At 46.1% G+C, this 15,350-nt stretch overlaps 3 protein-coding genes across 10 annotated transcripts in view; 2 read left to right on the top strand and 1 right to left on the bottom strand.

Annotated features, from left to right (window-relative positions):
- Positions 1-406: 406 nt before the first annotated feature.
- SLC10A4 (solute carrier family 10 member 4) lies at positions 407-2,483 on the top strand (the record flags this gene model as incomplete). The annotated part of the gene is made up of 3 exons (XM_080634849.1): positions 407-801; positions 1,161-1,371; positions 1,968-2,483. Exons 1-3 carry the CDS (start codon positions 416-418, stop codon positions 2,481-2,483), a joined length of 1,113 nt encoding a protein of 370 aa, XP_080490975.1. The 5' UTR covers positions 407-415.
- A 659-nt stretch (positions 2,484-3,142) lies between these two features.
- Positions 3,143-4,477, top strand: ZAR1 (zygote arrest 1; the record flags this gene model as incomplete). The annotated part of the gene is made up of 4 exons (XM_080624876.1): positions 3,143-3,934; positions 4,015-4,107; positions 4,181-4,255; positions 4,334-4,477. 4 exons carry the CDS (start codon positions 3,143-3,145, stop codon positions 4,475-4,477), a joined length of 1,104 nt encoding a protein of 367 aa, XP_080481002.1.
- A 3,288-nt stretch (positions 4,478-7,765) lies between these two features.
- FRYL (FRY like transcription coactivator) overlaps positions 7,766-15,350 on the bottom strand; it is a gene marked incomplete at its 3' end in the record, with an annotated part of 166,183 nt that continues 158,598 nt past the window's right edge. For 7 of the 8 annotated variants that reach the window (XM_080639011.1, XM_080639007.1, XM_080639006.1 and 4 more), the window contains 3 exons: positions 11,780-11,890; positions 10,236-10,432; positions 7,766-9,874 (listed from right to left, as the gene is read on the bottom strand). In XM_080639011.1, coding sequence (XP_080495137.1) covers positions 9,616-9,874; positions 10,236-10,432; positions 11,780-11,890 — 567 coding nt within the window. Of the gene's footprint in view, positions 9,875-10,235; positions 10,433-11,779; positions 11,891-12,793; positions 12,858-15,350 lie in introns of those variants that run through there. The other variant, XM_080639012.1, reaches the window with a different exon arrangement.

Raw genomic sequence — 15,350 nt, forward strand, 5'->3', positions numbered from 1 at the left:
AGCACAAAGAGAAGCCGCGACCCCCGAGGGAGGTGCAGGCGGTGGGACCGGCTCCAGACACCGCCCCGAGGGTGGCACCGTGGAGCGGGGTCCAGCCCTGCCCCGCCGCTGCGCTGCCGTTGCCGCTTGCGGCTGCTGGTCCGGTCCGGTCCGGTCCTGGCGGCGCTGTCGGGGGCGCTGCTCGCCGTCGGGGCGGTACCGAGTCACCGCCCACCGCCGGGTGGCCCCGCGCGGTCCCGGGTGCGCGCGGGCGGTGCCAGGAGCAGACAGCCGGCGCGCGGCGACGAACGGCGGCGGCAGCGCTCGGGAGCGCCCGGCCGGGATGCGGGCTCCTCGCTGACGGCCCCGCCGCAGCCCGCTCCCTCCTCGGGGCCCGGCCCAGCGGAGCCGGCGGCTCCCGGGGGCCGCGCAGCCCATGGCAGGCTCCGCGCAGCCCCCGACGGCGGCGGAGGACGGCGGACTCGACGGCGGGTCGCTGGCGGGGGGCGGCGAGGCTTTCGCGGACCGCTCCCTCAGCCAGGGCTTGAGCGTGCTGGTGGGGCTGGCTCTCTGCGTGACCATGCTGGGGTTGGGCTGCGCCGTGGAGCTGGGGCAGCTGGGGCATCAGCTGCGGCGGCCCGTGGGGCTGCTGCTGGCGCTGCTGGGGCAGTTCGTGGCCATGCCGCTGCTGGCCTTTCTCCTCGCCCTCATCTTCGCCCTGGATGAGGTAGCGGCCGTAGCTGTGCTGCTGTGCGGCTGCTGCCCCGGGGGTAACCTCTCCAACCTCATGTCGGTGCTCGTCGACGGGGACATGAACCTCAGGTAGGCGCCCCGCTCTCCCTTGCTTGTAGCCGGACGGAGGGTTGCGGCGACACCGGGGCGCGGGCAGGGTTTGCGGGGCACCTGCTGGCGGCGGCTGCGGAACGGACGGGCGCGGCGCAGCTGGAAACCCGCAGCGTTGCTCTCCTGCCTCTCCCGGGGCGGACGGACCTTACGGACCCCGACACACGCTTCTTACCCCCTTCCCTAAGAAGCCTGCCTGCCGGATCCTGGCCGGGGCAGGGAACGGGGGGCTCTTGCCGTGAAAAGCGGCCCCACCGGCTGCAGAGCCCCCTTCCCGCGGGGGCTGCCTCCCGGCCGGGCGGACAGTGATACCGCGTCTCTTTGGTCCCCTGGTGCAGCATTATCATGACGGCCTCCTCCACTCTCCTGGCTCTCTTCCTGATGCCCCTCTGCCTCTGGATCTACAGCCGCCCCTGGATCAACACGGCCGTGGTGCAGCTGCTGCCCCTGGGCGCGGTGAGCCTCACGCTAGGCAGCACCCTCCTCCCTATCGGCCTGGGGGTGCTCATCCGCTACCGGTATCCCCGCGCCGCCGACCTCCTGGTTAAGGTAGGCACGGCACCAGCGACGGGGCGCGGGGGGGTGTGTGTGTGTGTGTCCTATGGCAGTGACCTTTCTGGTCCCTCCGAACCGATAGTAGCTTCGCACAGGCATATTCCACTACTTAGGTGGGATATAAGGGTTTACAGTCTTGAAATAAAACGGCAGGACAGAGACAGAAGGGATGGGAAGGGGCAGGTTATCCATCCTCTGGTGCCCGGGAGGCAGCCCGATCCTGGAGCAGAGGCATTCCCCACATCCTACTCTCTCCCAGCTCCCCCTGCACCCAGAGCTAGCGAAACTAACCTGCAGGCACGGCGATGCTTCCTCAAACATGCAGATAATTTTAGTTTAATCATGAAAGGAGAAGCAAAGCACAAGCCCTGGCTCTATCCTTCCCCAGCAAGTCATCCCAAAGCAGAATGATGGAGGGCAAGCTCGGCCCTTTCCTTCCCTGAGCTAAGTCCTGAGGCAGGAGCAAAGCTGGAAATGTAGTGCAACCACATTTTGCAGTTTAGACTCTCTATCAAGCTTCTACCTGCTATGCTTATCCTTATAAACCAATAACCCCCATGTTGTTTATCAATGTCTGTATCTGTTGCCAGATTTCCCTGTGGTCCCTCTTGGTGACTCTGGTGATCCTGTTCATCCTGACTGGGACAATGCTGGGCCCAGATCTCATGGCACATATTCCTGCGTCTGTCTACGCCATTGCAGTGCTGATGCCCCTAGCAGGGTATGCCTTGGGATACGGCTTAGCCACAGTCTTTAAAATGCCTCCACACTGCAGGAGAACAGTGTCTTTGGAAACAGGGTGCCAAAACGTCCAGCTCTGCACCGCCATTCTCAAACTCACCTTTCCCCCAGAGCTCATTGGGAGCATGTACATGTTTCCCTTGCTTTACGCGCTTTTTCAGTCGGCAGAAGCGGGACTCTTTGTGCTGGTATACAAGATGTATGGGAGAGACAGCTACAAACAAGATATGCTTGGTGAGGAGGAAGACACAGATATATCCTACAAGAAACTGAAAGAAGAGGAGGTTGCTGATACTTCATATGGCACGGTGACCACGGAGGAGCACAACTCCATTCAAATGGAGCCGACGCAGACAGCGCTTTAGGCAAGAGGAGGTGATACCCTGGGGGGGGACATGTGATGTGTGTTGTGCTTGCAGCCAGGCTGGAGCTGTGCTCGCCCCTGTGCAAGCCGAGCTGCCCGGCCTCCATCGTTTCTCCAGCCGCTCCCATTGTACAAGGTGTTGTGTGTTTATTACCATGGCAGTCATGTTTCCTCAAATATAGATATGGATAAAATTAAAAAGCAAAGGAAAAAGTATCACTGTGATGATGCGAATCAGTCTTAGCGCGAGGAGGTTCTCACCCACAGGAGTGCAGCACAAATGGGTATGAAAAAGGAGACGAGCGTTTGGCAGAAGTGAAGCCAACACAGCACCACTGCAGATGAACAGACAAACCACCCTGCGCGCGTGTATTTCCGTGCCTCCCACCAGCTGTAAAAGCATTCTGCTCGTTGTTCCACCGCAAATACATGGCAAAGCTGAACCAAACCCGTGTTCCTCGCTGATTAATCCCGCGGGGGCAATTAAGGGCCGTGCTGCCTGGCTCACCTGAGAAGCTGTGCTGGGGTAGCACCAGGCGGGGATGGGAAGGGGCCGCCAAGGCCGGCGCCCGTCGGGGGCGGGGTAAGCGCGGCCCCGGTCCCGCCCCGTCCAGGGTATTTAAGACCGTCCCCCAGTGGGGTCACCCCGGGTGCAGTGGAATGGCGGAGGAGGCGATGGAGAGCTATCTGTACGCTGCCTACCACCCCTACTCCTACCGCTACCCGCCGCCCAAGGGCAAGGGGGGGGCGCCGGGCGGCTGGAGGCCGCGGGGCAGTAGCTACTTCTCGGGCTATGGGGAGGCGGCAGCGGCCGCCGAGTACTTCGACAACTACCAGCGGGCGCAGCTGAAGGCCATCCTCTCCCAGGTCAACCCCAACCTGACGCCGCGGCTCCGCAAGGCCAACACTAAGGAGGTGGGCGTCCAGGTCAACCCGCGGCAGGACGCCTCGGTGCAGTGCTCGCTCGGGCCCCGCACGCTGCTGCGCCACCGTCCCGATCCTCCTGGCGGGTCGCGGCACCTCCCGGCGGAGCAGGAACTGCCGCGGGAGCAGGAGCAGGGCAGCCCCGCCACCACCAGCACCCGCGCGGTCCGCTTCCCCCGCACCATGGCCGTCTACTCGCCCATGGCGTCCCGCAGACTCACCGCCTTCCTGGAGGAGCCGGAGCGGCGGCCGCAGCAGCAGGAAAAGGTGGCGGTGGCCGTCGGGGAGGAGGCGGCCGCGTTGCGCAAACAACGAGAGGCGGAGGCGGCCGCCGTGCGGGAGAGCTGGGAGAATCCCCCCGAGGGCGACGCCGGGCCCTTGGAACAGCGTCCGGCTGCGACCCCGGAGCTGCCGGCGGCACAGCCGGAGGGCAGCCAGGTGGAGCAAAAGGTGGCGGCGCGGGAAGAGGCGGCGGCAGCCACCCAGAAGCGGGAGCCTGCGGCGGGCAAGACCCGGCTGCGCTTCCAGGTGAGGGGCGGGCGAGGGGGAGCGGAGTGGGGCTGGACCGGGAGGCGCCTGCCCTGTCGAGTAACGGCTGTCCCCGGCAGTTCCTGGAGCAGAAGTACGGCTACTACCACTGCAAGGACTGCAACATCCGCTGGGAGAGCGCCTACGTCTGGTGCGTCCAGGGCACCAACAAGGTAGGGCACGGCAGGCCGGGACCACCACCTCTCCCGCCGGAACCCCCCGCGCTGACCTCGGCTTCTCCCCCAGGTCTATTTCCGGCAGTTTTGCCGGACCTGCCAGAAGTCCTACAACCCGTACCACGTGGAGGACATCACCTGCCAGGTAAGGGACCCCCAGCCCAGCCTAGCCCCGCCCCGGGCCGCCCCTCGCCCGGCCGCCGACCGCCGCCTCCCCCCGCAGAGCTGCAAGCAGACGCGGTGCACCTGCCCGGTGAAGATGCGCCATGTGGACCCCAAGCGGCCGCACCGCCAGGACCTCTGCGGGAGGTGCAAAGGGAAGCGCCTGTCCTGCGATAGCACGTTCAGCTTCAAATACATCATCTGAATGGATGGCTTTGTTTTTGTTGTTGAGGGCTCGTACAGGAAACTGCAAGTAGAGCAGATTGGCTTTTGGTTTTGGTGGTGGTATTGTTGAAGGCACTTAGTGAGGTGTAGGTGGGGGAAGCATGCAAATAAAGATATTGCAAAGCACGGGGAGATGATCAGGTGGGTTTGTGCCCAGCTCAGAGAAGTGCCTATTGCAACTTCTGTAACTTGCACAGGGGAAGAGCCTACAAGTAATGTTTTGTAAATCAGCAGTGGTCCCTGGCAGTAGCTGACTTGAGACCTTGTAGATTCTGAGTAATCTGAGGTGGGAAAGGATGTTTGTTACTGCTCTTCCCCTTGAACTAATCAAACACTCAAAGCTAACGTCAAAGTTAGGTAGTAGACCATCATTCGTAAGCAAAACACCTAATAGTATTCGCTTACTGTGCATGCTTGTATTGGCTGGGGTGGAAAGTCTCTGCACCTGTTATCACTAGCAAATGATTGAGAAGTGAAGTGTAAAGGCTAGGTGGCTTCTGCAGCTGGTGTGCATTTAGATAAGCTGGTGTTCCTTTCTGTAGACTAAAGCCAAAGAAAGGTTGTGGTTAATGCATCATTCAGGGGCAGTTCTCACAAAGTGCTGGGGAAGGGAGTCACTCCTCTTGTGGTCTCTTAGTGAATGAGTTGCCTGTCTCTACCTCCACAAAATTATGAAGAGGAGTGATGCTTCAGAGGCTTGAAGTATGGTGCTGCATTGGCCTGGCTTCCTCCTGTACCTGCAGTGATGCACAGGAGCTGTGCACTTAGTGGCTTACACTTGAAGAGTTTGATCTAGTTATGGTTTAGATGTCTCTGGGAGCTCCCCAGTCACACCCTTCTGGGTTTGGATTTGCAACTAGGAGTTGTACTTCTGGGGTTGGGTAGTAGTGGCAGCATCAGCAGGGTTACTCCCAGATGGTGCTCTCTCAGGCCTGTTGGTACTGCCAGGGGTAATGGTCTCTGGGGACACCACACTTCTGCAAGGTGTTACAAGCTGACCCTGAGACTATGGCATCACCTAGTAAAGCCTACACACCCCCCCCAGTCTACCTTATAGCAAAGGAGTTGGATAGAGGCAAACCTGGTGCTTTTTGTTTGTTTGTTTGTTTTTGGTGTTGTTTTTTTTTTGTGGGGTGTTTATTTTTTCTGAGGATGCTGATAAAGCTGTAATTTCAAAATTGAGCATAACAATGCACAAAGCCTTCTGCAGAGCTCTTGAGGTAGCTTCTATTTGGAAGGCCTGATTTATCTTGGCTGTAACAAACTTACCAACACCTGTACCTAGCCTACTTAAGATGACTGTTATTAAAAACTGAAAGGGAACCAGTCTGAGTCCTGTGCCAGGTGGTTGTGCATCTCTAAATGGAAGCTAGTGTGTGTGGCAAGGTAGGCCAACATTGTCCTTGTACTAACAGATGTCATTTAGAGGGGCAGTGAGTGTTAACTCCGTAGGCTTAACTCATCTTCTTGTAGATTCCTGCTGTAGTTTAACATGCCCCTTGAGCTTGCTGCAATAACTAAGGCTTAATGCCTTGGCACCAGTTTACTGCAGGTGATGTTACTTATTCCTGCTCCATTATCACAGCAGCATGAGATGATCCAGGAACAAGGAGACCTGTCACATCCCTGAATAGGGTACTAGTTTGTTTCATGCTTCTACCTGAAACAGTTTCCCCTGTATCACAGTAAAAGGGAATACTCCTTGCTTCAGCAGCTCACTCAAGACTTCCGCAGTTCCAGCCTTGCCCTGTTTAGCTTGCAAAGTACAACTGCAGCTGGGCAGTTTCTGCTGCAGGCTTATGTACCTTGAACTCACCTGTAATTACAGTACTGAGCAGTGACAAGTCTTTGGCTTGACAAGATACACAGCTGAGACCCCCTCTGTAGTGATCTACCCACAGTCCATCTCAATTTGTGGTTGCAGCTGTGATCTGGGATGTCTTTTATTTCTGAATGTAGTTCCCTCTAAGGATGTTCTTAAGTATGTTTTCTCATTTGCCTTCCCCATTCTAACAAACAGCTGTAGTCTGTTCCTGATGGATGCAGTGTGAGGGATCAGCTGTGATGAGTCTGTGCACCTTGGTAATGAGTGTGAGAACTTGAGATCTGTATCATGTCAGTGTGAAGTCATATGGCAATACATAGCAAGATGAGCAGTTAAGTGCTTCCTAGTTATACAGATGTCCTTGCAGGTACTGCTTTGAGGAATATTCACTTGCTGTGAATATGATGACTCTTATGCAGTTAGTATCAGTAATAGCCCAGAGTGAAACTTGGTACAACCTAAGAGGTATCATCCCTGCTAACTACAGTCAAAGCAGCAGTTGCTTCTATTTGATAAGAAGCAGAACAGGCCTGGTTTATCCAAGCTGAGTGGTGTGCTTCAACTGCAACTACTTTAAGCAAGCAGTTGACAAAAGTTCCAAGCAGCAGGTAGCAAGGTTTTGAGGCTCAGAGTTGAGTGCAGTGCACAGCGATATTAAACAAGATTTCCTCATCCTGGAACATTCTGTAGTAGATGTAGCTCTACATGCCATTCGTTTTAAATATGTATTCGGAGTTTTTACTGCTTGATGCCAAAGTACAGTTCTGTATCCTTTTTCACCTTACTGCTCTGTCACATCCTTGACAGCATACACTGTGTATCATGGGCTTCCTACACTCAGCAGAAACAAGGAAGGCTACTCATGACCTGTGTGATTATGCAAAACACAAAGGAACAGCTCTCATGCTGCCAGTTCTTCAAAGATATCTTGAACTTGCCCTGTACAGGTTTTTCATGAAGAGATTCTTTTGCATGTGTTAGCTCAGTCAGTGCTGTATTTGCTCTGCTTTTACAGATATCTGATGTTTTGCTTGTTTCTAGACAAGCTTTACCATCTTAACCATTGCTTCAGAGCTGGCACCAGGTAATGTAGGATGACAGTTATGAAGTAGTTAGGAATGAGTGAGTAATTTCAGAAAAGCTTCACAGAGTTAAAGCAGTATGAGAGACAGTCAGGTAGCATGATTCTGCTGCGCAGGGCAGGTTCCACTAGCCATTGTCAGTGGAGGAAGATGTATAACATAAGGAATTATGTACACAAATTCAAGTTTGAGTTGCATGAGAAATCCTGTAACAGCTTCAGAAGATGCCTAGAAAAATGCTGTTGGCATTGACAGGGCATAAAAGGAAACCCCATGATTTTAGGGCACCCCAGCCTCTATTGTCAGTGTTTAGTTTGTTTAGCTAAAGTATTTAAACTCTAGCTTGTAAAAATACACAAAATAACAGATACAATGTCTTTTTATTTTTACAAAAAAAGCTGGTAAAAGATGATGTAAATAAAAGTGTAATGCACCCCCTAAATAAAACTACTTATCCCCTGTAAATACTTATTAAATAATTAAGAACACCATCTACAGTACCACAAAACCATCAAAATAATTCAATTTTATCAGGGACGGGGAAAAAATACAGTGATTATGGATGTGCCTTGACCAGTTACAGAGCTTGTTAGGATAACATAACTACTGTCAGCAGTCCAACAGCGTGCACAGTGCCTTCAGTTAATGCATTTCAGCATAATTACATTTCTAGTGGGGTCCAATTCCCCATAAAAGGCAGAGCTAAGAATTTCAGTTCTACATTCTAAACTCTGGAATTAGAGCCCATTAAAAAAAATCACAGTGGGTAAGAGATGTATATAAAAATACTGGATGTTCCTCTCAAATCACAGGAATTGTGGGACTACATTCTTTTCTGAGTTTTCTTCCTTTTTTTTTTTCTTTTTTTCTTTTTTTTTCCTCTTTTCTACAAAATGCTATTGGTTTCAACAGAATCCAGTTTGTTTTATGCTACAGACGTTGACACCGAACTATGAGTATATTGCCTGTTTGCATGTTTTGGTAGTCAGTCTGGTTTTTTCTATATAGTCCCAGTTTCTTAGGCTTAAGTTGAGTCATGAAGCTGCATACGCGTGCATTCAAACTCTTTGAACCCTGCAGACTATGCAGACTGCAAGTAATGTATGTGACTACCGACAGGGAGATCGCCCCCCTTCCCCTCATAGCTTTATACACGTACTGTCTTAACAGTGCATTGCACAAATTTACAAGAAAAATACTGGTTTTGCACTATACAGTTTCTAGAATATATACAGAATAAAATAAGTTAACTTCTAATGAGAATTGCTGATGGGCAGCATATATCTTTAATATACATTTTAAAGTCTCTGCAGGCAGCTACTTTTTGGTTAGTTGTTATCAATATTTGTAACATAAGCACTGATCAGAGAACTGAGCAGCATTCCAATAAAGTTAACAGATATATTATTTCTTTTAGAAACACTGGGAAATCCCAGTTTAAAATATTATTAAATGTCCTAACATTTACACGCTATGAGGATTAGATCTAGTAAAATAAAATCTCTTCAAAAATAATCTTGCAGCTCTTTTAAGCATGCTCTGAGACCTTATTTAACAATCATCCATACCTTCAAAAAACAACTGTCACATAGCCATACATTCTAACTCACACACATCATTTCTTTGTTACAGACAACAAAAGCAAATAAAACATTGAGAAGTCAATGGTTTTTGCAGTCGTTTAAGTCATTCTACTCATGTTTGACCGCACATTCTTCATGACCTTACAAAGTGTCTCATTAGGTATTAGTTGATTATATTTACTACTGCTGGAAAGCCAGGAAGCCTTGCAGGTCTTCAGCCAAAATAACCCAGCCTTGATTTTAGCCTCATCCCACCTGCAATATTGATTCAACCTATAGAGGCTGTCACTGCAAACACCATTTATAGTTCTGTTACAACAGAACTATACAGGAGTTACAACAGAAAATAATGCATATGTATGCATTACATTTAAGCCCTTTTCCTTTCATGTAGTTTTTATACATAGATTTAGTAAAAAAATACTACTGCCACACAGGTACTGTGTAGAAAGAGCAGTCAAGTAAGATGTTCAATTCTCAGGTTTTCACTTTTGATGAAACAATTCCTTGCTGTGATGAAACTGTGTTGGTTGGCTGGAACGTTTCTTTTTTTCTTATTTTTTTTCATGAAAGGTGCTCAATAATAGTCTGAAGCATCCTCATCATTATCTTTCTAAATGACAGCTGTTCAGAATCCAGTGCTCACAAGACTGATTCCTGGTTTGATCCTCCCTAGAAGCTGATAGGATTGCACCATGCGTAGAGACTCTCGAATTTCCAGATTCAGTTCCATCAGCTTTGAGCTGGCCTCAGACATGTCCTGGTTGGAGCCTACTACTGCAAAGCTACCAGTCTGACCAAGCGTCTGATGACGGAAGTATATGTGCAGCAGTGTTTGAACTGGGTCATCTTCAGAACTGCCAAAGATGTCATGAGGCCAGATAGATCTGTAAGCACACAGTTTGGATTTAGACATTAAAAATAATTAAAATGTTTACAAGTTCTTTAAACAGACATTTGAGCAGAAGACACAGGAAAGCGCAAGGTCAGTATTTCTTCTTCAGAGTCCTGATAGATAACAGATAATTTTCTCAGAAATTCAAAAGAACAAGTACTACTAGAATTGCCTTTCTTTTTAAATTGCAAAGTGTGTACGAACAAGCTGTAATGAAGCAACAGTGCTTGTCCTTTTCAATAAGAACATCTAGCAAGAGCTGAAAATAACCCTGGAATAGTGCCTATCCCTACCTTTAAATTAAAAAGGCCCATTAGCAAACTCGGGTCTGAAAGCAATCCTTAAGCACTTACCTGAAAACCTTGACCTGTGCTACAGCTGACACAAACTCCCTGTTTCTCAGGGTTTCAATGAGAGAGTGAATAGCTGTTTCTGTACTAGCTTGGGAAGCCTCTGCAATTTCAATTTCTTCAATACCACTGTCAGATGCAGCCTCAGCCTCCTTCAGACAGCTCTCCAAAAGAGCAAGTTCATCAGACATGTTTATGACCTGAAACAGATACAAGAGTTACCGTTTCTAGTTAAAATTATTTTCAGCCAGATAGATTGACTTTCAGCAGTTCAGACTTACAATTTTCCTCCTCTTTGCAACCATAACTGAGAGGCAGAGAAAGTACATCCAAATATTTGCTGCCTAAGTATACAGTTAATTAAATGGCCGAGGCATGCATGGTCAGGCATTCCGGCTATCTCCTGATGAAGTTTCCATGTTAGTTAGGTCTTCTAAAATTTGTGTCAAAAAAATACATTTCTCCCCACATCACTTAATAACAATTAAACTGACAAGAATTAAACACTTTGGAAAAGTACAGCATCAATTGTGTTATTACAAGACAAATATGACTAAGGAAGCTGGAAGACTGGTAACCCAACAGAATAACTGTAGTGCAGCCTATGTATACAGTATATTCGGCTTTAGCTCCAATGTATGAGTAAAAGACAAGGCCAACAATCAGAATATGATTTTACATCTGACTAACTTAGGCAAGAGGCGGGACAGTTGTGATGCTGACCTTCCACAACATTCCCCATACAGAAATTAACTTGCTCATTTGCAGCCTCTATAAAACCCTCAAAGTCCAAGTGAGGAAACCTTAAGCTACTCAAACCCCAATGATTTGCACCCAGCTTTTTCATTTTCCTCCATAACACAGCAAGACCAGGCCTGTTTCTTTATATTTCTTGCTACCTCTATTTATTGCATTACAGACGCAGGGGAGAATCTTCAGAAGCCATTATTGGTAGCATAATGCCTTTCAGGTTAATTAATGTCACATATGTACATGTGCACATCTGAAGGACACATTTTACTTCTACAAGTTAGTACAACAAATCAGACATAAGATGTCTAGAACACATTACGTAGGATGGGGGCTAAGATTGCAAAGTGACTGAATGGTGGTTGAAGTGACACAGTTCTATAAATCAGCTGGTAGCAAATGATTGTGTTTGCAATAGGAAACACTGGCATGATGGAAAGGGGCTTCATCACAGAATGCTGTTGATTGGAGTTGATGTGCCCTGATTGTAGCTTGATTAGAATACACCTGAAGTGCTACTGAAATACTTTAAATCCTCATCACTGGACTCCCTGCATTCCTGCCTGTTTAAGAGCTTTCAAGCTGTACAAAAATCAACACAGACAATTGAACATCTCAGAAAATTCTTGTGAGCTCTACTTAAACCTTGTATTAATTGGCTCTACAAAAACCGGCTCATACCCTCCTTCCGCTTCTAAAAAGATGTCCCACTGATTAAAATATTGTAAAAATGTATTTTAAATGGATTTGCTTTAAAATGTCAACAATTACTAGCTAAATGGCATGGTTTGAATTACCTCTGCTTCTTTTTTTATTGTTTTTACTTGGCTGATGAGTTTGCAATAGGCTTGGAACAGAAGCAGCAACTGGAAATGCAACTTGTATAGCCTCCGACACAACTCCAGCTCCTACAAATGTAAACAACATTATTATATTCAGGAAGTGCAAAACATCTACTATCCAATACAAGAGACAGTAATTGACAACTTCTTCAGTACAGAATTTGCAAGATTAAAAGTAGTTATTTGGTTACTGAAGAAAACGCCAAAAAGATTTAGAAGCTAATGTAGCAGGAAGCTAATGAAAAGCAGAGGAAGGCTTCATTCATTCATTCTAGATTTACAGGTAGCCTCTCTCATACAGGTTTAAAGTTTACGTTTTAAGAAGAAGTTACATTTCCAAGAAGGGGCATGGAGTGGCATGTGAAGTGATTGAAAAGGCATTTTGAAAAGTCATGTTCCCAAGATAAGAGTTTCATAGATCACTTACTTGTATTGTTGATATTTTACTGTTTTAAATTCAAAATCTAATATCCAGAAGAAGCAGTTGTGGTCTGTAAGTATGAAATCTTTCATAATCATTAATATAAATATGTAAGCACAGTATATAACCTGGTCTTTAGCTTACAACTGCCTCATGGAGCAAGAGCAGAGTAATTTTAGTTTTGGAAGCAAGAATAATTTTTCCTTTATAAAGGTAGCTCTGATTCCATTTTAGGAAAAAAGTGATACATCCTTAGGAAATGAAGCAGCAGCATTAACTTATGCATTATCTTGCTTCCATTTTTATGTGTCTAAAACACTAGTAAGTGCAGACAGTGTTAATACTACTTTACATACAGACATAAAAGCTAGTGCTAATGGAATAATCTTCTATAACATTTTACTAACTATAGGATCCTATTATCTATGAAGGACCAACGGTTCAATGGGTTAGATGATGCAAAATTGAAGCACACAGCATTTTTGTAATAGTCTAGGACAAGACACCACTATGTCACAAATGAACGAGACAGATGGAGACCAGTTTGGTGACTGGCATGGTTAAGTATGTGATAAATCAAGAACCATCACTTACTGCTAGAATTTCCATTTGCTAAGCAAGAAGATGAGCAGGTCACAAAAATACAAAGAAAGAAAAGAAGATCAAGAATTAGTGTAGGAAATAATTTTAATTAGGGTAAAAGATGTCCCAGGTAAAATGGAGGAAGAAATACAAGTAACATGCTCCAAATATACCCTGAATGGAAAAACTTGACAGACTGAATGTGAACTGAAATCACTTGCTACTACAGCTAAATATAGACAGCATTGGCTTTGTCGTCCCACGACATGAGCAACATATTTCACTTACAACCCTGTCTAGTCTTTATACATTGTGTAGCCTTAGAGGTATGCAAATTTAAGGAAGTAAAATTCAAGGGCACTTAGGTCTGAACATCTGTACAATGCTTCTTACTTCTTCTGTAATACTACAGTTTAAGCAAAAATAATACCTTTAAAAATCAGAGATACAATGTTAATTTGGATTCTGAATCAGTTTAGAAAATTACTGGTTTACCAAACCCAATTCTCAACACCTCATTGTGAGATTTCCATAACGTCACTGCACTTGGTTTTTACATGCTATTTCACAAAAAAGGTTGGAAAGGAGGGGTTTGGGAGGGAAATCATCAGAAAATACACTTGTCAGACTAGGGGCAGGAACTTCTATGCTTTGTAAAGCACTAAGTGTATTGATGGCACTTCAGCAAGTAAAATGGTCACAGTAAACATACAGAGATGCAACTGGTGTCTGATTCTAACAGATAGAAGCACTTGAGCTTTACTAAGCACATAGTTACGCACAATGTGTGTAAGCAACTATATGTGTGCTTAACAGACTATAAACATTGCATGTTTTTGTTCTGTACTCTATGCCATCATATACACAGCACAATTACTATATAGGCAAAAACCTCCGATGGACAGAACACTGTGAAGAAATAAGATCTTGAACTGCCAAAGAGGATAAGAATTCCCTGCTTAATGAAGCAAGAGAATCTGACTTTGAGGAATGGCAGGGTTGATTATTTAATACTTTTAGCCAGTAAGTTTCAGTGTGTTTCAAGCCAAATGTCACTGTTACTGTAAGCCATAAATAATTCCTCTCCCTGAAATCACACCTTGATAGCTATTCTAAAAATCTCAGAGAGGTTTTGCTTTAGAAATGTCTTTGTACTGCTTCAGTGTCTTTCACATACTTGCTCACTGGAGAAAATCTGATTTTTCTACCTGCCAGTCCTGTACAAACAGTCTAGCCAGAGTCCAGATCCATTCTTTCAGGCTTGCACGTATGTACTAATAGCAAAAACCAATAATTAGATTTACTTGCAAGTCTGCTGGCAATGCATGAGCCAGAACAGAATTCATCTCGCTGTTTCTTAGCTGTATTGACCACAGTGCTAAAAATTAGTAAGAAAATCTTATTATCTGTTGAATGCAGCAGCTCTGTTTTCCTGAGCAAGAAGCACAACCTTATTTTTAGCATTAACTGGTTGACTGCATAAACTTTGCCCAACACTCTATTTACAAGGACTTTTGAGACAATGATCTCACACTTGATAACTTCTCAATCTTCTCAAGTCACTACAAGCTTCTGTGAATAAATTCAGAACTTCTGTAAATGGGATGTTTATGAAGCAGGATAACAGGACTCCTGCCTTTTCTTTGGGTACTACACATTCAAATGACTAACTGAACCTGCAACTGAACCTCCTTATGTGCAAGGAGCACACAAGAAAATGCATGCCTTGCAGGTTAGGATTTAAAATCAAATCAAAAAAAGTTCCCTACAAATAATGTGAATGGTCACATAACCCCTTTCTAGAGGCTATCTTCAAACCCTGCAGAAACAGGGAAGAACAGACAAAACTGCCTCACTTGGAACCCTGGATTCTCTCCATACAAACCAAATGAAAGCCTGCATGTGGATGTTTCTCCATTTCATTGTTTCCCAAGCTATACAGTGAGAACAGTAACATTTACCTTCATGGTTAAGAATGATTATATTGCAACAGCTAAATGTTAGAATGGTTTCTTGGTGTATATAACCAACATTCTAAATACGGACTGAAATACATAAATGCTGCTTTTTTATTAACACATAGCACATTTACTATATTGTAGTAGTAAATGTTGCTACATATTTCTAAACGTGTATCAGTATACAAAAATGTAAACCAAATGTAAAATCTACTAATCGTTATGTTCACAGGCAAAGCAAAAATCCTTGCAAATAGTAGCAAATTATTTTGTTGTATTACCTATACTTGTCCATGTGGATTTATTTTTAATGTGCACCTTTGATGCAATATAAATCAACAGTATATTATCACACATTTCACTACTCAAATTCAGGTGCATTTTGTGATTGAATTAAAAAAACATACATTTTATATATATATATATGTATCTGAGAACAAATGAAAAGTGTATAAAAGAAGAAATAGTCCGTGCACACTATTAAATAAAAAAAAGAAAATAAAAATTAATAGAATAGTAGCTATTTCTATTGCTGAACACTACATTTTCAGCAGCAGAAACAGAA

The sequence above is a fragment of the Psittacula echo genome (assembly GCF_963264785.1).
Source record: "Psittacula echo genome assembly, chromosome: 1".
In the NCBI taxonomy this organism is placed as follows: Eukaryota; Metazoa; Chordata; class Aves; order Psittaciformes; family Psittacidae; genus Psittacula; species Psittacula echo.